The sequence below is a fragment of the Melanerpes formicivorus genome, unplaced genomic scaffold (genome assembly GCF_026170545.1).
Source record: "Melanerpes formicivorus ecotype bairdi unplaced genomic scaffold, bMelFor1.0.p_v2 SCAF_35, whole genome shotgun sequence".
Classification (NCBI taxonomy): domain Eukaryota; kingdom Metazoa; phylum Chordata; class Aves; order Piciformes; family Picidae; genus Melanerpes; species Melanerpes formicivorus.
In genome coordinates, this window is record NW_027142387.1 from 7,521,134 (window position 1) to 7,546,724 (window position 25,591).

General features: G+C 43.6%; 1 protein-coding gene across 4 annotated transcripts in view; it reads right to left on the reverse strand.

Annotated features, from left to right (window-relative positions):
- SLC25A13 (solute carrier family 25 member 13) overlaps positions 1–25,591 on the reverse strand; it is a 128,165-nt gene that overhangs the window by 95,839 nt on the left and 6,735 nt on the right. Inside the window, exons 1-2 of one of the 4 annotated variants that reach the window (XM_068157070.1) lie at positions 12,686–12,719; positions 10,393–10,407 (exon numbers count right to left, since the gene is read on the reverse strand). The exons of 2 other annotated variants lie outside the window; for them this stretch is intronic. In XM_068157070.1, the coding sequence (XP_068013171.1) occupies positions 10,393–10,407; positions 12,686–12,697 (27 nt within the window). In that variant the 5' untranslated portion in view covers positions 12,698–12,719. Of the gene's footprint in view, positions 1–10,392; positions 10,408–12,685; positions 12,756–25,591 lie in introns of those variants that run through there. One more of the 4 variants, XM_068157071.1, reaches the window with a different exon arrangement.

The following is a 25,591-nucleotide window of genomic DNA, read 5'->3' on the forward strand; positions in this document are numbered from 1 at the left end:
CTTGTACGAAAGAAACCTTTTCCTAATATCCAACCTAAACCTCCCCTGGCACAATTTCAGGCCATTTCCTCTTGTTCTATCATCTGATACTAAGGAGAAGAGACCAACTGTCCTCTAAGTAGGGAACCCCCTGTCCCGATACAGGACAAAATCCTAGTCTCTGTCCCAGGAGAGACCGTAACAACACCCACCAGACCAGACTCCACCAAGAAGCTCTAATGGGCACCTGGTGTAAAAGAACTGCAGCAAAAATGCAAAGTACCATCACAAACATGCAAGAATAGAGAGAAGCATTAAGGCAGGAGAGCTCATATCTCAGCACAGAAAATCCCATGTGCCCACTTTTGAACACTGACCTCTAAACCAGAGTTCACACACCTGCAGAATGCCAGGTTGGAAGGGACCCCAAGGACCATCTGGTCCAGCCTTTCTAGGTAACAGTCTGGTTAAAATGAGCTGGCCCAGCACCCTGCCTGAAAGCTGCCCAGTGTAAGGGAATCTACTGCTTCCCTTGGGAGATCATTCCAATGTCCAACTGTTCTGATGAGGAAACATTTTCTCCTGGAGTCCAATGGGAATCTCCCCAGCAGTAATTTGTCCCCATCACCTCTTGTCTTTTCCACATGGCTCCTCATAAAAAGGGAGTCCCCACCTTCCTGGTAGCCACCTGGTCCACGGTAATAAGGCCTCTCCTAAGGCTTCTTTCTCCAGGCTGAACAAACCCAGCTCTCTCAGCCTTTCTTCATATGGCAGGTCTGCCAGTACTCTGATCATTCTTGTGGTCCCTTGTGTGCACAGACAGAATGTTTCATGGTCCTGCTGATGCCCTTTAATGTTTCTGAGATGTTAACTGCATTTTGATTAACACTTAGCAGTCTGTGATGGAAGATTTAGCCAGACACTGCTCACCCTACTCTGACACCAAATAATTTGCTCAAATTTATGCCTTAAAAACTAATTTACTGCTTTATGTCAATGAAGTGAGCACATTTGCTGACTTCCCATTTAAATACGCTTTGATTGAGGCAAAACCCCCAATAAATGATAGTAATTCCATCAGCTCAGAGAATTCAGGGAAGTTGGGATAAAGAACAGCAATTTCAACATGAAGTCAATTAGAATTTCTTCCTACTGGCCAGATGATTGGCATTTGGCTTGGGAACACCCTTGTGAAGTCATCCTCCCTTGTTGACTAAGAGCACTTTTACACAGAGTGGAAGCACTATCAGCAGGAAGGTAAAAAAAACTGTGTGCTCTTCCATGACTCCATATTCTGAGATCTACAGACCTTTTTGCCAGTAAACAACATCAGAAAGAAAAACAAAGAACAGAGAGTACTACTTGTTGCCCTCTCCTCATCTCCTGGCAAAAGCAGCACTAAAATAGACTCCAGTCTGCACAGGAACCTTCTTTGAACCTTCCATTTTCTGGTAAGGTTCAGCTTATCCTCTCAGACAGAAATGAAGTTTAGCTGCAGGAAAAGAACATTTTTAAACCTTCAGTGAATAAAGATCAGGTAGCATTTACCTAACTGAAGTATGTGAAAAGATAAAACACAAATTGGGCATGAAGCTGGGAAAATCTGTGGTCAATGGAATTTTACACAACTATTTAAATTCCAGTAAATCAACTTCAGTTATGAAGGAAGTACCAACAATATGACAGTGTCACAAATAGAAAGAGAAAGAGTAAGTTCTACTGAGGAAGCAGCAAATGGAATTCAGATGCATCAAATCACTGCTCTCACCCTTTTCCTAAAGTTTTCAGTTTAAGAAGAAATTTGTTCAACTCTATTCAGACTTGAGCCCTTCTGCTTCCCTCCCCTCTGCAGTTCCACAACAGCTCAGAAAGGTCATGTTTTAAATTCGCTCAGCAGCTGTTTAGCTCAATGGCCAAGGGTTTAATACTCCAGAACACTAATTACATAAAGGTATCTGAAGGAGGACAGGGGCAAAAAAATGTGCTTCTATCTGCCTATAAGGTTGGCAAACAACTGTGGTCATCTACACACCCCCTTCTTCCACATCCTTACTCTGGAATTAAGGTTGCTCTTTGCAATTCTTCAATTGCCCTAATCAAAGACATAAAAAAACCATCTTATAAAAAGCACATGAATTACTCATCTGATAGCTCCCCATAACTGTAAAAATAGCCCTTAAAAGCCTGGAAATTTTTATACTGATGAGATATTTTTTTTTTTAAGAAACTAGACTTTAAGAGGGTGAGAGTATATTACCTGCACATGGGACTGATTTACAGGCTGACCTGAAGATTGGGGGGGAAAAAAAATTCAAGACTACATGCTAATAAATATCCTTAAAGTCAAACTATTTTCTTAATAATTCCATTTTGAATAGAAGACATAATCAAGTTCCAGCTATATGATTTGCGGCTAATCTCAATACAACCTACTGATAGCTCTACAGATAACTACAACTCCAGGATCATCATTGTTGGCTTAGCAAAACTTGGACCTTAGCAGGGGAATTTTCCGTTCTGGCAGCTTTTAACAAATAAGGTATGCTGGTCAAAAAGATTTTCATGTGCTTCCAAAAGGTCAATTTCTAAAGGGCTCGTCTTCACTTTACAACATACCATTAACCATTTGCTCCCTGATCAGCCTGGTTTGTTCTCAGACATGCCTGTCCCAGATACCTACAAGCAGCCTACAGAGTCAGAGGGGGACTTTTCATACGGGTGTCTAGCAAGAGGACAAGGGGGAATGGTTTGAAGGTGAGAGTAGGCTTGGACTAGATGTTAAGAAGAAGTTCCTCAGTACAAGGTTGGTGAGACTCTGGAATGGGTTGCCCAGGCAGGCTGTGGATGCTTCCTCCCTGGAGGTGTTTAAGGCCAGAATGGATGAGTCTAGTTGAGCGACATCCCTGCCCATGGCACAAGGGTTGGAACTAGATTATCTCTGAGGTCCATTCCAACCTAATCCATTTTATGGTACCTGGGAGAGGTGCTGGAGCTTTGCATTCTTTATCTGCTTTCTGGGAAGCACAGTACCTCACAAAATAGGGTGATCCTACATGTTTCTTAGAATCATGGAGTGGTATAGGTTGGAAGGGACCTTGGAGACCATCTACTCCAACCTCCCCACCATGGGTAGGGACATATCTCAACTAGGCTTGGCTGCTCAAGGCCTCATCCAACCTGGCCTTGTTTGGATCAAGACATGTGTCTGTGTGTTTCTTTCCACATTACCTAAAATTTAATTCATCTAACACTAAGCTGCACTGTTAACATCTTTTTTCACTATCTGTGCCTACTTTCAATCAAAGAGAAGCAGTAACAACTCAAACAGCACTAATATGGCTGGGAAGCCTTCTCTTGTCATAAGGACTGCTTGTGGAGCCAGAACAGTTTCAAGAGTGGTTATCTGTGATACTTACTGCAAATCACAGCTACCTAAAATACTAAGAATGCCCAACATGTGGAAAGACTACACAGACAAGACAGGGTCATATTCAGTATTCCTAAGGTTGGAAGAGACCTCAAAGATCATCGCGTCCAACCTGTCACCACAGACCTCACGACTAGAATAGGGAGGACACTACTGCCCACTGCAGGCTTGAACTCACGACCTTCCCATCAAGGGTCTGATGCACCACCAACTGAAAATCTAAAACATCTACAAAAAAGAAGAGGCTATTTGGACACTAGATGACCAGAGCCTTGGTGAGAACCAAAATTCTCACCTTCTCAGCTTCCACAGCAAACACTGTCATGTAACCATGCCCCACCTAAATCCAAGTGAAGGTCTCACTGATGGCAAGTCCCAGATCCTCCAAAAGCCTACATTTAAATTTGGTAAACTCCAGTAATGATGCTTGAGAAGGAACAAAAGCTGTCAGGCGCAAGAAAGGCTGCTGTGAGGAAAGAAAAATTCTCTATCCCCCCCAGGCAGGAGATGGTGGAGAGTGAAGACAATGTGACACTTCAGAACAGAGACATATTTTAGAATAACTAAAGCAACCACAAGCTGCAGAAGCACTGTTTAGAATAAACTCAGATTGGGTAAATTTTCCAAACATGACATCTGAATTTAAAACAAAAAAAGAAACAGACAAATACACAAAAAACCAAACAAAGAAACAAACCAAACCAAAACCAACAACGACAAAAAAAACCCCACCACCATAATGATAACACTCACAAAAATATCCAAGGTGCCTGTTCCCAGAGATGTATGAACCTCCCTCCAACTCTGATCCAAAGCCTTTGAGATTTGGTGTCCTGCTGCACTGACATTATTTATGGACTGCCTAACATGGACTGTCTGGTAAGGAGGAAGGCTGAGGTGATGTGGAGGTCAGAGTCATAAAGACAACAATAACCTAAACTAAATATATTTGAATGTGGGCAATTGATAAAATGCCATAGTGCTTACCAATTCACATGTGCATCAGTAACTCAAAAATTATCAATCTAAGAAAAAACCCCATAAGGATTATTGCATTGCATGCAAGGTTCCACCATCCTCCCCAGTAAGGTCATTCCCCTTTCACAGAACCATAGAATGGTAAAGGTTGGAAGGGACCTCTGGAGATCAAGTCCAACTTCCCTGCCAAAGCAGGATCACCTAGGGCAGGTCACACAGGAACACATCCAGATGGGTCTTGAAAGTCTCCAGAGAAGGAGACTCCACAACCTCTCTGGGCAGCCTGCTCCAGGGCTCTGACACCTCAAAGTTTTTTCCCCATTTTTATGTGGAATTTCCTGTGCTCTAGTTTGTAACCATTGCCCCTTGCCCTATCACAGGACACCACAGGAAAGAGCTTGGCCCCTTCGTCTTGACACCCACCCTTCAGGTATTTATAAACATTAGTAAGATCTACTCTCAGCCTTCTCTTCTCTATTCTAGATGGTCCCAGGTCTCTCAGCCTCTCCACATCAGACAGATGTTTCCCGGCCTTCATCATCCTCATAGCCTCCATTAGACACTCTCTAGTATATCCCTGTCTCTCTTGACCTGAGGAGCCCAGAACTGGACACAATACTCCAGATGTGGTCTCACCATGGCAAAGTAGAGGGGGAAAGAGAACCTTAACCCTTTACTCATACACATTCCTAAAGGAGAAAAAATTATCCACTCTGCTTCACCCCAGCACCATGACCTTACCCCAGTACTGCTACTGAATGTTGAGTACTAGCCAGGTTGAATCACAGCTTCACAGCTCACTGGTGGTTCAGGAAGCAGGAGGCACTTCTCCAAGCCAACCCAACCAACAGCACAGCTACAGTGAGTTCAGCCCTGGCACCAGAGCAAAGAAACAACCAACCACGTATCAGGAAGGCAGAATAGGCAAAGAACCAGCCCCAGAGGCCCAGTCAAACCTAACCTAGGACCAGGAACTTCCTAAAACAAAGTGCTGATGATATTAAGAAGATTTTAGAACTATTTTTAAAAGGTTTGGTTGCCTGGGCACAAGTCTGCCAATCTCACTGCACTTTCTACATAGAAAATGTGTTTGTGTATTTGCAAACTCCACTCTGCTCAGCCTCTGAGGGTCAGATCAATGAGCATGTTCCACTACCTCAAGTCACAGCATGATGCAAAACCCAATCCATCTACAAGCAGAAAAGCACATGCCAGTTAAGATTTTTTGGATTCCAGAAGTTCACCAAGGTGCACATCCAGAAGTGCTGCAGCCCTTCCTGAGCACATACAGACACCTCAGACATACTGACCAGGTGTCCTCACTCCAGCCCAGCAACCATGCAGGTATCGGGTCTAACGTGCATTGGCAGAATCGTAGTCAGCATCAAGCAGAGCAACCTTCCAAAACTGTGGCAGGTGGAGGCATCATTCATGCAAAATGCAGAACTCTCTGGCAACAAAGAAAGCCAATCTCCCTGCTTCCAACTGGGTGCCCTAATTGCTAGTAACTGGCCCACTCCTTGTGCTGTTAATTGCACAGCATCCCTGTTCAAAACAGAGGTGCAAGCCTTGCCGTTTGAAGATCATCATGGGACACCCCTATCTTTTCATTTTCCGCTGCTCCATAGTCAGCATGCTGGCTGCTGTGGTATCTGTTTGTGGATACCTTAGGTCTTATAATTCTACTTTCAATGTCAAATGGAGGTGTTGATCTAAAGAATGTCAAAAAGTCTTCTTCACCAAAATCCAGGCTCCGGTTTCCACATAGCCAAGAGTAAGGCAGGAGGTATGGCAGATCCTCAAGGAGACCCAAAGAGTGACCTTACTGGTCAGCACAGGATCAGCTCCTGCAGGCTGCCTAGGTGTGCAAGACATCAGAAGCGTAGGAATCCAACAGCTGAGGTTAGAGACCTCACAAGTATCCAACAAGAGGAGCCTGCTGTGTTCCATAAGCTCTGTTTCCTCCCAAACACAGTTTGGTGTACATGTGTTCACTTCTCAACTCCCTCTCAAATGTTTCTTTGGGTTTTTTTTTCCCTCTTCAGAGAAAAATAAAAATGTCAACAACCCACTCCTTCTGAGCAATTTTATGCTTTAACACACTGGGTTTTGTGCAGGCCAAGTAACATTTTTGGTAAAGGATATAATTGCAATTGCACGTTTCTAAGGTATTGTAAATAGCATGAAATTATTTTAAAATGTTATGGAAAACGCATTTGCAGTCTTCCTTTAAGTGTTTTAACAAAGCTTCCCTTGAAATTGCTTTATTCCAAAGCAATCCAAGGTAGAGTATTTTTATAAGGACCTTTTTCTCTCCTTGCAAATGACAGATACAGATACTTCCCAGAAAACATGCAGCAGTACGTTTCACTAGCCCCAGTTATCTAGCACCGTAACACTTCAGCTGCTCTGTTTCCACAGACTGTGTTGTAGCTGTAATTAGCAGTCACAGCAGTACCCAGAGGCCTTAGGAAAGTTTAGGTTAGGTGCCATACATAAAGGCTCTAAAGCCATTCTATAGCCCAAGCAGCAGCAATTCCACAGATCAAAAGCAAAAGTGGAGCTAAAATTAAGCAGCACATTCATGCCAGCTTCCAGGAAATACAGTATCACCTACCTCCTTGTCATACTCCTTGGACAACATAGATAAATAAAATAGATATTGGCCTAAACAAGCTGGTCAGGAGACACATCGTTAGCATTCAGGGCTGTAAGCTTGTCTACATTACAGGACCAAGAGGAGCACCTGTAATACATCATTTGAAGCAGCCTTGGAAGAGCTTCTCTAACCTCCTGGGACACAAAGCTGCACAGAAAGAGTAATTCATTTCCTGATGTGCTAAGATCCAGAGAGTTTTAAATCCTTTCCAGTGGACATCCCAGCAAATGAGGCACAGGCAAGGATGTAACTGTTGGGTCCAGTAGCACTCTCCTAGAGCTATACAGCAGGGACACCATAATGGCAAAGAACAAGTTTCAAAAGCTTGTTCAAACCACTGGCAGTTGTAACATGCAATCCCATCACTACCTCTCTAACATATTAAAAGACATAAATCAACCTCTTTCACCACCTCACCTCACGCTACCTTCCTCTGATAAAGAAATGGGAGCAGGTGGTATGGAATGGTAACACAATGCAGGCCCCAAAACTCACTGTGCACCTTGTGGCACTAGGACTGAAGCAGTTCTCCTAATGGTAAACATCAGAAGCAAAGACTCATGCAGTAAAAGAAATCAAATTAAACTAAATACATGAAGAATAGCAAGGAGGGCAGGGAAGGGGGGTAAATGATTTGTTTTCTACCGTGTTTCAGTCACAGTGATCACACATGCTACTTTGTACTTAGAATAAGGTTTGACATTACCAACACTCATACTAACTCTGTGTCCCTTTATTAGGCAAATTCCAGTCTCTTAAGAAGGCAAGATGCAGTAGTAAGTCAAAAGCAGCAAAAATACAGGTTATTTCTGATGGGGAGAAGGGAAATAAGAGTCTCACAACACATGAGCTGTTAAAGAATTTACACACTGATGCACAGTTCCAAAACGTAACTAGACATCAGAGAGCACCACTAGACTTGTATAGACTAGCAACAGCGCTTTCTGTGGTGCTGTCATGTCCCAAACAATCCTCATGATGCTATTAAGTGTTATGACACTGTTGAAACTACAGTACATAAACTCAGTGATGCTTCTGGACAGCAGAGATTGCTCTCTGCTTACTCACCAAACACTTTACCCTTACAATTTTGATCTTGCTGAGTGGCTGCAGCCTGTCCATAAGGGACTCCACTCCTTTCACAACCACCGTAGTTCATCATGATGCTAAGACCCCTCATCTGTTCCTTTCTGCGGGCCCAACAAAACCACATGCAATTAAATGTGAACCTTCTCTGTTTTGCTGAAGGAAGAATGGCATTACTGAGGGCAAGAAGAGTAAATCCAGTCTGTTCCCAGGCACACTCCACCCTATTGCTAGCACAGGGGAAAGGAGCCACAGGAGAAGCTGAACAAAGAGATGATGGAGCTGTATGATGGGGGACATGCTAAGTGTATGTGACAGCAAAATAATCAGGTGGCATGGTTGCACCAGCCTCTAACAGTTTTGGAATTGTTTGGAATCACCCTCCTTTAGAATGCCACAGCCATGGTGTTTGTATTTTAACCACTGCTTCTCCAGACCTGATTCATTCCCATTACTCAGTGCAGGCATTAGATCACTTCTGCACACAAAAAGGCCTACAAAGCCAGGGCCAGCAGCATCAATCCTTCACAGAACTCCCATTAATCCAGTCTAGGTGATGCATCTTGCAGGACCGGGCTATTCAGTGGGCAATGTCTGACTGTAGTAACACCAAGATATGAAAGGAGCCTATGATGGGGACTAACTATTTTTAACATGAAAAGGTTTCTTATTTTAAAGGTAAATGCAGCAGTAAATGGAAAGAACATGTTACTCCAAACAGCAGACAGTTCCACACAAGCTCAAGAGGAAAGAGAAGTTTTAAATTGTTAAATATATGAAAACTGAATAATAACTTTTATTTACTTTGCATTAGAAACAACCCAAACATTGTCATGTCAGTAAAGTTCTTTGTGCTACCTCACTGATAGATTTCTGAGAGTCAGGTATAGTTCTTCATAAGACTTACACATGCATTAAAAATTAAGCATGCAAATAGCCCCACCAAGTACTGAGGACAGGTCCATGACTTCACCTGAAGTCATTTTACAACTGCCTTTTCTAGCATGGGACATTTGTGTTCACTTTGTTCATAACACAATCATTTTATAACAACATACAATCTGGGTAACAGAGGCAACCAGTATGTGCCCAATGGATAAAAGCTCACACATGCATAAAACCCCCCACATTTACATTAGAGAGAGATGCTATAGTACTTAAAAATCAACTACTATAGCAGTATAATGCAGTTCAATACAAGTATTGAAATTTATTCACATGCTGTCCATCACAGAGATTAAGTTTTACGGAGCATATATATATATACATACACACACACAATCTATACTAGCTTCCATTAGAAACATCAGGTTTTGACCTTAAGTTGAACAGATAAAGCAGCACAGTGGCAAAGGCAAAAATAGCTAGGGAAAGAGGTCTTCTTGACAAGTACCTCAGAACTTCCCACTGAGAATTAGTTCATATTTTAGCAAGCAGCAGAACTTTAAAAGGACTGCAAGTCATACTTTGCACATGCATGAGGCAACAGCTCTGCCCAGCACTGTGGAGCAGTAGGTGGACCAAGGGTAGCTTACATTCACTCGGTACACACAGTTAACTTTGCTGGAAAACACACACCAGATGAATGACAAAGGGCATTAGCTAGACTGTGCAACTTCTCTTTAGAGGTATCTGCCCAGAGGGCATGAAAAACACTGTGACTGCATTGTTAAACACTCAAAACGAAGAAATAAAGCATGACACACTATATAAACCATCATTACTGCAGAAGAAGCAGCAGCCAGTACCTCTGCTGGCAATTTAGTTACCAATGGGGTAAAAATCTATTCAAACATCTCACCTGCAGTGTTTACCAGCAATTTGTGCAAATACAATTTAAAGTGTCATTTTCATAACACTTTCAGACAACATTTGGAAAGACTAAGACACTGATGTGCAATATACACTGTTTAAAATGTATGTTACCCAGTGCCTTATACAACAAGGAAGAAAATTAAATGGCACTGTAATGGACATTAAAGATTCCATGTATAAAAGCTTTGCCCATTTCTTCATACCTGAGTGCTTAACTACACAGCCTTAACAGTACCCTGTTTGGGGTTTGTTTTTTAACAGACTGAAGTTCTAGAGTCTGCTGAAAATGTCAACATTTGATATCTTGCAAGCAAAGAACAATTACATTCAATGCCAAAGACTCACATACCTCAAAAAGGGTATAATTAAAAAATTAAAGGAAGTGGTCATGCAGGACACTGGCAAGGAAAAGGTACTGATGGGATTTTAGAAAAATCATTCCACTCACCAGTCCATTGTTTGGCTGAGGTGAAAAAGGCAAACATTACTGAGATGCATCAGTGAGGAAGTTAGAACACAAATCAAGGCCCATGCCTGCAAGCACATGTGAGTAACTTCAGGCCCAGAAGCTCTTGAGGTGGCAAAGTTATTCATATGTGTGCTTGGCAGAACCTGAGCTCAGACCATTCAAAATACAAAACATTGCTTACATTTTGCCACTGACTTTGAGTCATAACGGAAATTTACCTGTGTTCTACAGCAACTATTTCACCCTGAGAAGATGAAGCCCCTTGAAGTTTCGCAAAGTAACTTAATAATTAATCCATCCAATCCAACCTAAGCCTCTTCATACACATTCAAGCCTGCAAGCAGAAGCCTTCCTCAGAAGCTATGAGAGAGCTTTAAACCCTGCAGTAAAAAATGCTGTATCTCTGTCTTGCAATGCACCAAGGATGTTTACGACACCGGTGACAAAGCCATTCCTTTTATCAGGTATCTCTGCCAAGCCTGACATAATCAGGAATTTACATTATTCAATTCAGTTTCCCCTCAAGTGTTGAATACATGTGAATACACGTGCTTGCACACATCTTGGTGATCTGAACTGTGTAATAAACCAAGCTAAAAGGACACTGTGCAAACATGTAGCAAGGAAACCACATTTACCTGGTTAGACAAAAAAACCTAACTACATATACTTTAAGTATATGTGATTGGTGTGGATTCAAACAGATTTCAGACTAAAAACTGCTGCTCAGAGAGGGAAAGCTAAGTAAACATCTCATAAATTTAGTGAATGGAAGACTCTATAGTCTTCTAACACTGAGATTTTGGTATGATGCAACTGATATGCTGCAAGTATGGATCAGTGGGCCACCATAGAACACCAAAAAAAATAAGTATGGGACAGCTAAAATATATAAGTAACAAACCTAAGATTTGAGGATGAATGTTTCATATGTCCTAGCAAAGAGGAATTACACATTGCCATTAAAACAGCACACCTTTCAGATAACCCAAGTTCTCAGTAAGGTGTGCGCTGACTGGAGGAGTTCTGCCGTAGGCTTACCAAAATGAAGGAACAAGCAACTCCAGCCAGACCCAGCACATGTGCTGCTTTGCCGTGTTCGGAGAAGCTTTTTCTTCCAGTGTTTTCTCAATGTAAGTTGCATCACTGACTTCAACAAGAGCACAATGTGGCCAAATTTACTTTGGTTTAAGCCTTAGTACTCAAAGAAACCTAATGAGCACCCAGCAGCAACTTTTGAAATGCCAACATCACACATATATTACCTACTATTAGAAGCGTAATAACTGCTTTTTACGTGGCCTTAATCCAGCTAATAGCTAGTTGCTGGGGTTTTTTTTCTGAGATGGAAGCATGTTCTTAAACAAAAAAAGTTCATTTATCCTCCTGACATAGAGGAAAGCCTAAACTAACAGGTAGCAACGTGACTGGAGAGTACTGTGAAACCAGTCGGAATTTACAATCAAATGTGAAAACAGAAGATCAAAGCAGGTATACGAAGAAAATAGGAGGGAAAGCAAGAAGGGACTATCATGCCAAGGCCTGCAAGCGGGGCAGGGCCAACATCAGCGCCCGCTTGGGGCATGGCAAGCCCCACAAGGTCTTGACCTGCCAGCTGCTGTCCCAAGGACCTAGTGCATTGTCTCGGCCAAACCTAAGTGTACATATAAGCTGCAAGCATGCACGGGTTTATGCATCTGTATGTTAACTATGTGTATGGCGGGGTGCTCACTGAAGCACAGCTGGGCCTACCAGCGACCAGCGGAGCCGCAGCCGGGCCGTGCCGCTGTGCCCGGCGGGGCAGTGCGTGGGCGGTAAGGGCCGCAGGGAGCAGCACCGGCGCCTGCACGGCGGGACCAGCCGCCTGTCGCCTCTCACCTCCCCGGCAGCGGAGGCGGCCGCGCAGTGTCACGCCGATGGTGCATTACAAGCAGAGAGCAGGCCCACTCCCCGGGGCTGGCAGGTGGAGATCCCCGCCGCCTCGCCTCTCTACCCGCCGGCACGCAAACCTCACCAGCCGTCCCTACAGTGGGTGCTCGGTAGCCCACCCACCCCCGTCCTCCCACGGGGCCGGCGGCGAGGGACCGCGGAGCCGCGAGGAGGAGGCGCCAGCGGCCGAGTTTCGCCAAGGACAGGCCCGAGGTCAAACCGGGCAACCGGCAGCCGCCCGCCTCCCGCCGCGGCCCCTTCCCCGCCGCCAACGGCCGCCCTGGCGCGCACCGAGAGCCTGCCACCCGCGCCGCCTCCCCGCCCGCCGCCGGCGGTGACTTACCTTGGCAGCCATGCTGTGCCCGGCGCGGCCACCCCCTTCCCGTCCCTTCCCTTCCTCTCCTCCCCTCCCCTCCCTTCCGACCGCGGCAGGCAGCTTCCCCGCCTGCGCATCAGCCCGCCAGCGCCGGCCGTCACCGCTCTGCCAGGCACGGACGGGACTCCCGGCGCCGACAGCCCATTGGCTGCACCCGGCCCGGCCCGGCTCGGCCCCGCCAGGGCTTGCGGGTGACCGGGAAGAGGCGTTGGGAGACCTGGCCTCAGGCACCGGCGGGCCGCGGGCGTTTCGGGGCGGGCACCGCCTGCCTCACCCGCGATTCATCTCAGGTTTTCTCCTCTTCATGCCTGGTGGTCTGGCAGCCTCTGAGTCGCTTCAGAGGGACTCTGAGCGGCACTGCAAGCCCCTCTGGGGGTCCCGAGTGGCCGTGTCGCAAATTAGTGTCACTACTCGTGCTGTTAACCCGAGGAAATGCCTCCAGCGTGTTCAGAGGACAGTAGGGCAAGCAGCGGGAGGATGCCAAAACACCTTCCCAGCCATGCAAGTGTTGGGTTTCTCGGCAAACCCCGCTCTCCTGCCCAGAGCTGTTCTCTTTCCCACGAGTTTCCATCCCTGATTGAGGGATGTTTCACCCCATCTGGGGCTACTGTATCCAAAGGTTCCACTCTGGGATGTCCCGAGAAGGAGCTGAGCTTTCAACCAAATGTTCATGCCGCTTTTGTCCCTAAGTCAGCATGCATGTGACACATAAGCAGCCCCACCAGAGTCCACGGCTGTACCCTGGGTGACCACAAGTACGGCAGGCTCAGCCTCACAGACAGTTTGCAGACTGTCTCCAGACAGCCTGTCTGGGCATGTTTGGCAGTGTATCAGCTGGCATGGGGGCCTGTGGCTGTACCCAGGGCATTGCCAGCCCTGCCAATGCCTGACCAGTTCTGGGCAAGAAGGACAAGGAGCTACTGGAGAGAACCCAGAAGAGAGTCACTAAGATGGTGAGGGGACTGGAACGTCTGTCTGATGAGGAGAAGCTGAGAAAGCTGAGGCCGTGTAGCCTGGAGACTGAGGGGAGAGCTCGTTAATGCTGATTGATAGCTAAAGGGCAAGTGTCAGGAGGATGGAGCCAGGCTGTACTCAGTGGCGTCCAGTTGCAAGACAAAGGGCAATGGACAGAAACTGGAACACAGGAGGTTCCACCTAAACATAAGGAAAAAATCCTCCCTTTGAGATTGACAGAGCACTGGAACTGGCTGCCTAAAGAGGTTGTGAATTTTCCAGCTCTGGAAGCATTCAAAAGCTGCCTGGACATGTTCCTGTATGATTTACTCTGGGTGATCCTGCTCCAGCAGGGAAATTTGGCCTAGAGGATGTTCAGAGGTCCCTTCCAACCCTTACCAGTCTGTGGTTCCATGATTCTTGCCCTGAGAAGCTGGTAGTGCAGAGAGAGAACTTGTCACATGCATGTAACTAAAGGTTGTTTGTAAGAGTAGCTTGGGGCTGAGGCTTGGCATTTACAATGAGATACCCAGTTAGTCATAGCTTTGAGGTGGATATTCTAGCACTTACCCTAAACACAGAAACACAGAGTGGTTTGGGTTGGAAAAGACCTTCAAGATCATCCAGTTCCAAACCCCACCCCAGGCAGGGACACCTTCCACTAGCCCAGCTTACTCAAGGCCTTATCCAACCTGGCCTTGAACACCTCCAGGGATGGGGCATCCACATCCTCCCTGGGTAACCTGTTCCAGTGTCTTACCACCCTCACTGTAAAGAATTTCTAATGTCCAGTCTATATCTCCCCTCCTCAAGCTTAAATCCATTCCCTTTCATCCTATCACTACAAGCCCTTGTAAAGATTGCCTCCCAGGCTTTTTTGGAGACCTGCTTCAGGTACTGGAAGGCAACTATGAGGTCACCCCAGAGCCTGGTCTTCTCCAGGTCTGCCAAAAAGTGGCTTTCATAAGGATAAAGTGATTTTCATAAGGATACTCACTTCATAAAGTGAGTTTCATAAGGATACTAAAAAGGCAAAGCATCTCAAAGACAGTTCTGTTACAGTATAAACCAGAACAATTAACTCTTCAATTAGTTTTAATTGTCTTAGAGGGAGACAGTGGAGAAATTATAAGGATTCATAAATGCATCTGTGCCTGCCCACTATAAATGCTTGTTTTCAGTCCAATGAATTAATGACTTCCTGGTTTTCAGCAACTCATACAGTCTCCTCTGTGCCCCTCAGAAGTTTCTTCTGTCACCTCTGAGGCCTGGCAATGTATCTGCCTCCTTCTCTTTCAGTCTTCTTGTGAAACTCTCCCACTTGCTGGATTCTTTTTCTTTACTACCTTCCCTGCATCCATGTGCCCACTGCATGTGCTCAGCTGTTCTATGAGACAGCACAGCCCTTCTCACTGCACCTCCTAGAAAACAGCAATTAGAGCAAAACACACTTGGAACCTTCCTCCAGCCACACCTTTTCAAATGAACACCAAAAAAAAAAATCCTATTGTGTAGTGCCTGTCTGCAAACTGGGTAGGTAAATGCTGTCACCTTGTCATAAATGAACAGATAATAGCAGTCCATTTATGAACAACAAGAAAACAATCTCACGATGTTTTAATCATACCACTCAGGAAAAAAAAATACAGAAAGAAAATAGCATAACATTTATATGTTTTACAATACAAACACAACATTCTGTGATCTACAGAAGCCAGGATATTTAGATGTGAGGCTGAAAGTCTGTCTTTTTCAGCTTTATTTTTATGAAAACAGGCTTAAATGGACTTCTTTTTTTCCCCCCATGTTAAGACTGCTAATTACTGCACCTATATACTGCCACACAATCTTGAGCCAACTGCCAAGGAAAAACTGAAGTAAAAACCTATGTTTGAAGTAGACAGGTGGTGATATTCAGAGGGACAAATAAAAAGGGATGGTCCTGGTAAGCCTCATTCAGCTGCTCCCTAAATGCAAAAGCACCTAAGCTCTTCTAGCCCTTAGAATGATAGAATCCAACCTTAGTTATACTGTGATACTGTGATACTGTAATCATAGAGTAGTTTGGGTTGGAAGGGACCTGTCCAAGCTGATGAATAGATTCCGACTAGATCAAAGGAAGACATTTTTTACAAAGAGGGTGGTGAAACACTGGAACAAGTTGCCCAGAAAGGTGCTAGAAGAGGTCACAGATGTGCCATCCTTTTAAACAGTTACGGTCAAATTGGACAGGGATCTGAGCAACCTGATATAGATAAAGATGTCCTTGAACACTACAAGGGGACTGGACTACATAACCTTTAAATATCCCTTCCTATATCTTGTCTAAATTTACTTCATTTCCCAGCCTTCAAGATCTCCATGTGCCTCAAGTGCTGAGCATGCCTCTATCAGTGCCTTGGTCACTACAAGGCCAGAATGTTGTTGTCCAGCTTACATGCAAACCTGAGTGTGATCAGCATGAAGGCTTTGTCCTGGCAGGTCTCTGCCCATGCCTAATGAACACACGCAGGCTCAAGCTCCCTGTCTCCGTAGAAAAGGCAGTGAAGGCTAATGTTCCATTCTGAGATGGCGTGTGATGGTGACTGTAGGAGATTACAGCACTTTCTTTGGCTATAAAAGCAACTTGTTTTCAAAGTTCAGTGTTGACAGAGGTTAGATTCAGACCCGTGTGTCATACTGCTTTCAGGATGTTTTAACCACAAAGCCATAAACTGCTCTGGGGAATAGAGGAGGAACTTTTTTCAGTCTTTCTAGTGAAGCTGTTGTTGTTGTGCACAGGAGAACCCAAAACCAACTGAATTGAAGCTTGACTTTCGTAGGGTAAAATGCGATGGGATGTGGGTAAAATTGTGAGTCAGTTTTGATTGCAAAATGCACACGGATTCCTTGGAGAAGATAGAAGATTGTATCTCCTCAACCAATGGCTTTTTCTGTGTCACTGCCTAACACTCACAAAACAGCCACACAGTCATTGCAGGGCTCCCCTCTACAATGAGAAACAACCTAGAGTTAGCTCTCTTCTCATGCAGGGTGTCTTGACTTTGTATATGTGGAGATGGGTCATGCAGGAAGAGCTGTAGCTCATTTCCAAAAGAAGCCGCAGGCTGGTATCTGGACACTGTTCTTGAGGTGAAAAAAATAGGTTTTGATTGTTTTCATGTAGAAGAGAAATAAAGCTAATTCAGTAGCTGGTGTTTTAACTGTTAGGGTATTGTACAGCAGGACAACCATATCTCAATAGGCACATAAGATCTTTGCTCAGTTTGTTAAAGATTACCCTGGGGAGACTGACAGCCTGGGGCTCATTATTTTGGTTTTTAGTTGATAAAGGACTGATAAAGGATCAGCATTTTCCTATTGACTAGTGTAAGGTAGAGCACAGTGTGCTGACTATTTTGGATCTTATTCTGACTCCTCTACTCTTTTTATGATTTCTCTTGCAGTGTTCTGGACTTTACAGTGGCAGACAGATACCTGAATTGAAGACACTTCAGTACATAGCTTAAAGACAAGAAAATATCTTGGATCTACAAAGATCTCAGTGCATCAGGAGAGGTCTGGAAAGGGCTGTATCTGGAAAGATCAGATCTGGAAAGACCTGGATGCACTGAATACCTTGGTGAAAACCTGAGGTAAAGCAAAGGCTTGACCCAAGGTCCTCAGGATATAAGATACTCCAAATTCTTTAACTGTTCTCAGTTCTACTCTACAGTATAGTAGTTGTCTTTCAGATGTCTTCTTTTGTGTCATATTATACACAGAGCAGCATCTCCAGCCTGCTGTATGTCAACTTACTACAAAACCTGCACTAAGGATGGCTTCCTATAAATACATCTTAGAGTAGAAATAAACAAGTGACCTCATTCCTAGTGGGAAAGAGCTGAACGTTCAGAAGAAATGAGCACAAGGTTTTCCTGCACAGATTTTGTTTAAATACTTCTTAAAACGCTTCATTGACTCCTCTCCCCCAGTGAAGCCTGAAGGAAAGGCATGAAGCTGTATCCCCTTCCTTATGTCAAGGGGCTTTGGTTGCATGTTTTTGTTGTTCCTGTGGTTTTGCGTTTTGTTGTGTATTATTTTATACAATAACGGATGTCTGGCTGCTGTGAGTTAGCACATCAGTGGTAGTGAACCTCAGCCAAGAGTTTGTGCTCCCACAGTATGCCTAACCCTGAGTATTTCTCTAATAAAATAAAGGATGACTCAATCTGAATGAATCATTCACAATTCTGCTTTCTCTGTCAGAGGAATGTTCGCAGCACATCATATATTTTCTGGTTATTTTAGAACACTGGCAGTTGTCAGTTTTCAATTGTTTGTTGTCTTGTTGTGTTTATTTTTACTGTTGATTTTTAACATATCTCACACACACTTATAATTTAAATCTTGTTGCTTATCTGTGATTGCTGAGGAGGTCAGCCAAACATGATCTTCTTTCCTGCTCCTTAGAATATAAGATTTTAAAAGTCTTTCACATGCACATCTCAAATTCATCCTTTATTAGTGTTCCTGCCATTGAGAAACCAGGCTGGTCATTATCATAGTATCATAGTATCATTCAGGGTTGGAAGGGACCACAAGGATCATCTAGTTCCAACCCCCCTGCCATGGGCAGGGACACCCCACGCTAGATCAGGCTGGCCAGAGCCACATCCAACCTGGTCTTAAACACCCCCACCACCACCATTGCAATAGTTTGAGGAAAAGTGAGCATGAAAGCAGGATGTAAAAGTAGGGATTAATTTTAAAAGCCATAGAAATGATAGTATATTTTCATGGCTTTCTCAACTCAAAATACGACCCTATCCCCCAGAGAGTGTATCACCTCTGCCAGGAGGGAGTGGAATTCACAAAGTTGGAAGGAGCCAGCTATGATTCTGGCTTACAGCTGATGATGGCATTTACATAGACATTACTGTTCAAATGGAAGGGTTGAAAATGCTTTCTTTACCAGGGCTGTGTGGTAGGAATGCATCTGAAATAATTCAGGAAACATTGATGCTGCTGATGAATAGAGAGTTAATTCATCTGTTGGTGTAAATCAGCAGAGCTGCTGCGTTTGTGCTGATTTACTTGGGTAAAGCCCAGAAAATAGAAGGGATGGATGACAAACAAAGGATTCTGTTTTTATTTCATAAGGGGGAAAAAAAAAAGGCAGCTTCATAACTCAGGCACACCATTGGCATGAATAAGTTATGAAAAATCTTCACAGCCAAAAGAACATAATCATCCTTCATGTATAACAGATTTGTTTATTCTGTAAAGATTCATTTCAGTTGATTAATTATCAGTATCTGCTGATGGTGGAGGTAACAAGCCATCTCTGATGAGAGAATCATTTTAGGACATGCTCAGAATATTTTATCACCCAGCACAAGTTGTGTATGCTTAGAATATTTACCAGACTGTGTACTTATAGTATCATCTTTTTGAAGCTAAGTGCTGAATGTAAATTATCTTTCAGATATGAGAGTTATCTATATTTTTCTTCTAATAAGGGGCACATAAAAAAATAAAACACAATAACAGTTGTGTTTGCATGTCAAGTGCTGAACTGTGCTGCTGGATTAAATCATTGTTATTCTGAAGCAGTAAAACATTTGCATAAGTGCAAATGCCAGCTCCTAACAATACCATCAGCGTTGTCTGTTTACACCAAATCCACTCACCAGAGAGGTGATTGTGCCCCCTCTACTCTGCTCTGGTGAGACCCCACCTGGAGTACTGTGTCCAGTTCTGGTGCTCCCAACACAAAAGGGACATGGAGCTGCTGAAGTGGGTCCAGAGGAGGCCACAAAAATGATCAGAGGGTTGGAGAACCTCCCCTATGGGGACAGGCTGAGAGAGGTGGGTCTGCTCAGCCTGGAAAAGCCTTGAGGAGACCATAGAGCAGCCTTCTGGTTACCTGAAGAGGGCCTACAAGAAAGCTGGGAAGGGAATTTTTACAGGGGCTTGTAATGACAGGATGAGAGAGAATGGATTGAAGCTTGAGGAGGGCAAATTTAGACTGGACATTAGGAAGACCTTCTTTGCATTGAGGATGGTGAGATACTGGAACAGGTTGCCTAGGGAGGTTGTGGATGCCCCCTCCCTGGAGGTGTTCAAGGGCAGGTTGGATGAGACCTTGAGCGACCTGGTTTAGTTTTTAGTGAAAGGTGTCCATACCCATGGCAGAAGGGTTGGAACTAGGTGATCTTGAAGGTCCCTTCCAACCTAAACCGTTCTTTGAATCTATGTCCCAGCACACTGCATGTTTACTGGCCGTTATTCATAGATGGAAGTTAACAAGAGGGTGGTTTATCAAGGGGCAAATTACCTTCTTTTTCCTGCAATTTTATTTATTAAGTAAACGAAATTGCAACACCAAGTTAAAATGCCAAAGCAGGGATTAGATCTTCTAAATTTTGAAGCATTAATGAAGAGGAAAAAATTATAATAAATCTGTCAATCACTGCAAGATAGAGCAAAAGTAGATCAGATTTTTTAGCACAGTGTGTTAATTTGCTATTTATAAGTTACCCTAGCCACCAAAATGCCTCAGATGTATAACACTATCCAGAACAAGACTAACCAAACTCTGTTAATAAATCCATTTGCCAAAGTGTTGGTCATGTTTTCATAGTCACACTGCTTTAACCAGACTTTCCTCAGAGAAGAGACTAAGCATCCTCTAACAGAACACATGTATGCCTACAAAGGGTATGGGGCAAAGTCTGCACGCTGTGTGCAAGAGGACAACTGGATTTGAATTAGCCAAGACTTTTCAGGAAGACACAGAAGCTCAGCAAAGTTTTGAACAAAGCACTGAGTTCCTCTTTGCTTCACCAAAGTTAGGGGTCAGGAAATACAAACATTTGGTCACCTTGAAACTCAGCGTTTTCTTTCATCCTCCAGCCACCCCCTTCATGTTTTTATTTTCCCTGGAGATATAATCTTTATTAATTATTAGTACACATTTTCACAGGACCTGCTATGAGCTAGGCTGCTTATTTATTTCTTTCTTTATTTATTTCCATAGCTGAAGAAAGAGAGTCTAGCTTAAAGTCCATTAAAGCCAGCTGGACCTTTTCCATTGGTTTCAGTGCTTAGCTTTGACTGGAAGAATCACCCACTTAGCTATTTACAGCTCCCTGTTGTAAGCATGTGCCAGCTTTGGGTGTTTGTTTTGTTAAAACAAGCTGGATAAAGACAAAGCTTCAAAAGGTTTTAAAGTGACCTACAAGACTGGATGCACTGATAGCAAGTGTGTTTACCTAAGGAAGAGGATAACTTCTAATTGTCTGAAGCACTTGTTTTTAATTTCATTATCCAGAAAAGCAGGTCACAGTGGTTTTGTGTCTATCTAGTCACAAGTCAGCTGTTAGCCAGTTTAAGCCAGGCCTGAAGGAAAAGAAGTTTTCTCAGAGGTGCTACATTCCTCCAGGTTGTGTTAAAAACAGCAGCCTGGTGAAGAATGAAGACTTCTTAGTGCTTCCATTGAAGAACAGACTACACTGTTAAGTTCATCTTTCAATGGACTCCAATGAATCCAGATCCAAAGAGAAACCAGCAAAGCCTAATCACAGGGAAAAAGTCATCCCAGCTTCTGAGCTCTTTAAACTCCAGAAGAATCCACAGGAAAGCAGACTTTCTGGTTTGCTCTGCTCACATATCTGTGTGTTTGATAGCTTGCTTCTTTCTTCTTTCCTCATTTTGTTTGTTGTTTTTTAGTTTGGTTGGAGCCAGTCTTGGACAGGTGGGAAGAAACCATCTGGATCTAGGGTTTTATGCCTCAGAAGCAGGCAGGGTATTTTAGGATGAGTTGTAAGAGTGGTGGTGACTCACTAAAAATGTGTGGTGAAGCTTTTGTTTTCAGTGTCTCCCAGCTCTCCCAACCAGATGTCCACACTCTGCATATCAAAAGGAGATTTCAGGGGCTAAATTCCAGAAAGTCGAACTTCAACAGATGTTTGGATTGTTTTGGCCACTATTTCTGTGGCTAACAAGATTTAAGCAAATAGAGAACATCTCTTGCTATGCTCACTGAAATCAATAGGAAAATTCCCACCTGAGAAGATGATTTATCCTCAATTAGATTTTGTGGGTGGATAGTGATGTATGAGGCAGAAAAGAATCCAGCTCTTTTCTCCTTCTCCACTGCTCCTACTACAGTAACAGGGCTAATCAGATGTGAGTCAGCAAAGTGTCCTTTTCCAAGGAGAGAGAGAGGAAAACAGGCAAAAGGGGGAAAATGTTCCTCTTGTGTTCCATTGTGAAGAGAACCACTTTATCTTGTATTGCTTTGCTTGTTGATGTTAATGTAGAGCGACTGAAAGTACACATCATTTAAATGTTCATCACCTGGTGAGGGAATACATTAACTTAGCCTTCTGTAGGAGCATTGGAGAAGCAGTCATGAAATGCACTCAACTCCTGTGTACTTTCCTCTTCTGGTATGTCCCTGTCAGTGCAGAACATGTACAGTCACCACGGGGATCATTACTAGATCCAGCCAGATTGACTGAAAGAATCTGTATAACTTTTGCTACTGAGAAAGCATTTGAAAGCAATGCCCTTCTTGAATCCAGATGATCTTTGAGGTCTCTTCCAACCTTAGTGATACTGATACTGATACAGATGCTAAGATGATAGCCAGTACTGAAGAGCTACAGTGTGGTTGCTGCTCCTTAAGCAACCAGCATTTTCCTTGATAGTGGGGACACTCACTTTCATTTTGCCTCTTTGAAAATGGGCTTGGTGAGATTCACAGAGAAGCTGAACCTGAAGAACGTTTGGAACTGCAGAACAGTATCATTGTCTACTTAATAGTATGTCTTGTTGAAGGAAATGTCATCTTAAAAACGCTCCTGAAGGCGCTTGCTAGTATTGTAACATTGCTCAGACGCTCATTTAGAATAGCACTGAGCAGCTGGAATTCTTATAATGAATGAGACACCTCTGTGAGACCTCCTGGCACTGGGCAGTTGTGAAATGGCAATGATTATCTCCCAAGCTTGTCCTTGCTTTTTGGACAAGAACCAAGAGATGAGTTCTGATCAGATTTTGTGGGACTGCTATCTCACATTGCATTGACACATTTTAAGTGAAACTCAACTAATCAGATCTTTTGAGAGTCTTATATGTCCCATATCTCTGGAGGAAAGAAATAGGCCATGACTGATTACATAGAAGCAAGCTGAGCCTGGGTACGTTGAAGATACCTGTATTTCACAGAATCACAGAATGTGTGGGGCTGGAAGGGACCTCAAAAGATCATCCAGTCCAACCCCCTGCCAGAGTAGGGTCACCTAGAGTAGGTCACACAGGAACATGACCAGGCAGGTTTTGAATGTCTCCAGTGAAGGGGACTCCACAATCTCTCTGGGCAGCCTGGTCCAGGGCTCTGGCACCCTCACAATGGGTAAGTTTTTCTTTATGTTCACATGGAACCTCTCTGCTCCAGCTTGCACCCATTGCCCCTTGTCCTGTCATTGGACATCCTTGAACAGAGCCTGGTTCCATCTTCCCAACATTGCTCTGCATATCTTTATCAACATGAATGAGGTCACCCCTCAGGCTCCTCTGCTCCAAGCTAAAGAGACCTCAGATCCCTCAACCTTTTGTCACAAGGGAAATATTCAACTCCCTTAGGCATCTTTGTGGCTCAGCACTGGACTCTTTCATACAGTTCCCTGAGGCCCTTGTTGAACTAAGAGGCCTAGAACTGGACACAGTATTTCAAGGAGGAGCTTGAAATACTTAGGTCAAGTATCACAATAGCTGAGCTTTCAGTTTCCCTTCAGGCAGATATTCTACATTTTTGTGGCTAAAATGAAAGATACTCACTTTGGTGCCACCAAGTTGGGAAGGTTTGTGTAAATCATTAACATAAACCATTTATTCTGACCACAGCTGCCTGGTCTAAAGTTGATATTTGGAATCTGTTAATCATTATTCATCTGCTACCTTTTGCATAGCAGAAAGTGATTTCAAGCACTCCTGCCAGGTTTTCAGAGGTCAGTAACTCTGTCTCTCTTTGCTTAACTAACCTGCATACAGATTCTGAAATGCCTGGTCAGGTCTTTTTGTAGCCTATCAGAGGCCACCTGAAGAGATGTTCTAAATTCTCTGGGTCAGGATGGTGGAATGGTTGGGAATGCTGTCTCAAAGCTAGAGCCCCCACAGAAGCCTCCCTGTACAGTTCTGTAGGCATCTAAGGTGGTATGTCCACTTGGGTTCTTTTCTAGCCCATTCTTCTTGGAGCTGAGAGTAGAGAAGACAGTTCAGTGATTGCAATATTCCGGTTCTTTAAGGGACTGCACTCCTGTGCTTGTATTTGTAGGTGAGCTTTTATACCTCAGTCCAGGTTGGTATTGGCCTTTCATATATCACTGTCCTGATAACGTTTTGTCCCTGTATCACTTCTATTCATATCTTTATCTCTCCCTCACAGCTGTTCTATGTCCTTGGCTACTCATGAAACTTTATGTGACCAACCACCTTTCCATTCTTTCTGTCACTGAGCAGCCATCCCCACTCTGACTGATTTCTAATCCTAGTGTTTGCAACCTCATCCCTTTTCGGTTGGTTTCCTTCATAGCTCACTGCTTGAAGCCCTTTGCCAACTCCTTTTACATTTTCAAATCATAGAACCATTTTTGTTGGAAAAGACTTCTAAGATCACAGAATCCAACCATTCTCTAACTCTACCAGAACTTGGACTAAACCACATCCATCAACACATCTCTGCCTCACTGAAACACCTCTAGAGATGGGGATTCAACCACCTCCCTGGGGAACCTGTTCCAGTGTTTGAGAACCCTTTCAGTCAGGGAGTTTCTTCTCACATCCAACCTAACCTCCCTTGGTGTAAACTGAAAACATTTCCTTTCCTCCTATCACTTGTTACTAGGGAAATGGCTCCTCTCTTCATCATCTTCCATCTTCTTCCCTCAAACTCTGCTGCAGTTCCCAACATACCAGCTCTGACTTGCTTCTCTTGTGCCCTAATTGAGCCATTTTCTCCACTTTTGTACACTGAAAGAGAAAAGAAACTCCCCAGTTTTCCTTTGGCTCTTGAGTGCTGCATTAGCCAACAACAGCGGAGTTGTCATTCCATGAAATGCAGAGAGCCTGCACCTTCTGCTGCTGCCTCAACAGACAACAAATATTCCAAGAATTTAGGTGCCAGCTGAGCAAACCCTTACTGAGAACCTGCAGATCTGAAATCTTGCAAACTTTCCATCTGTTCAGATTCATTCACTTTGCTGATATGAGGTCATAGAAAGCACATCCTAATGCAAGCATCAGCTGTCTGTTAGTGTTCCTCTGTCTGTTCCAAAGGATGCTGGCCACAGCTGACTTTCTAGCACCTTTCTAACAGTCTTCTCATCTTATTCTTCAAAATGACTGCATCAGTTCTGCTAAAACCAGATACTGCGGAATATTCTGGCCTGTAGTAATGGGTTAATAGGGAAGCAATTGAAATATAATGGGAAACTCTGGGGAAAAAGTTTATCCAATTGGATGTTGAATAAATTATTTGTAGAATACCATTTTTTTCTCTATTACATTCCTTTTCTTTTCTTTTCTTTTCTTTTCTTTTCTTTTCTTTTCTTTTCTTTTCTTTTCTTTTCTTTTCTTTTCTTTTCTTTTCTTTTCTTTTCTTTTCTTTTCTTTTCTTTTCTTTTCTTTTCTTTTCTTTCCTTTCCTTTCCTTTCCTTTCCTTTCCTTTCCTTTCCTTTCCTTTCCTTTCCTTTCCTTTCCTTTCCTTTCCTTTCCTTTCCTTTCCTTTCCTTTCCTTTCCTTTCCTTTCCTTTCCTTTCCTTTCCTTTCCTTTCCTTTCCTTTCCTTTCCTTTCCTTTCCTTTCCTTTCCTTTCCTTTCCTTTCCTTTCCTTTCCTTTCCTTTCCCTTTCTTTTATTTTCCTTTCTTTTCT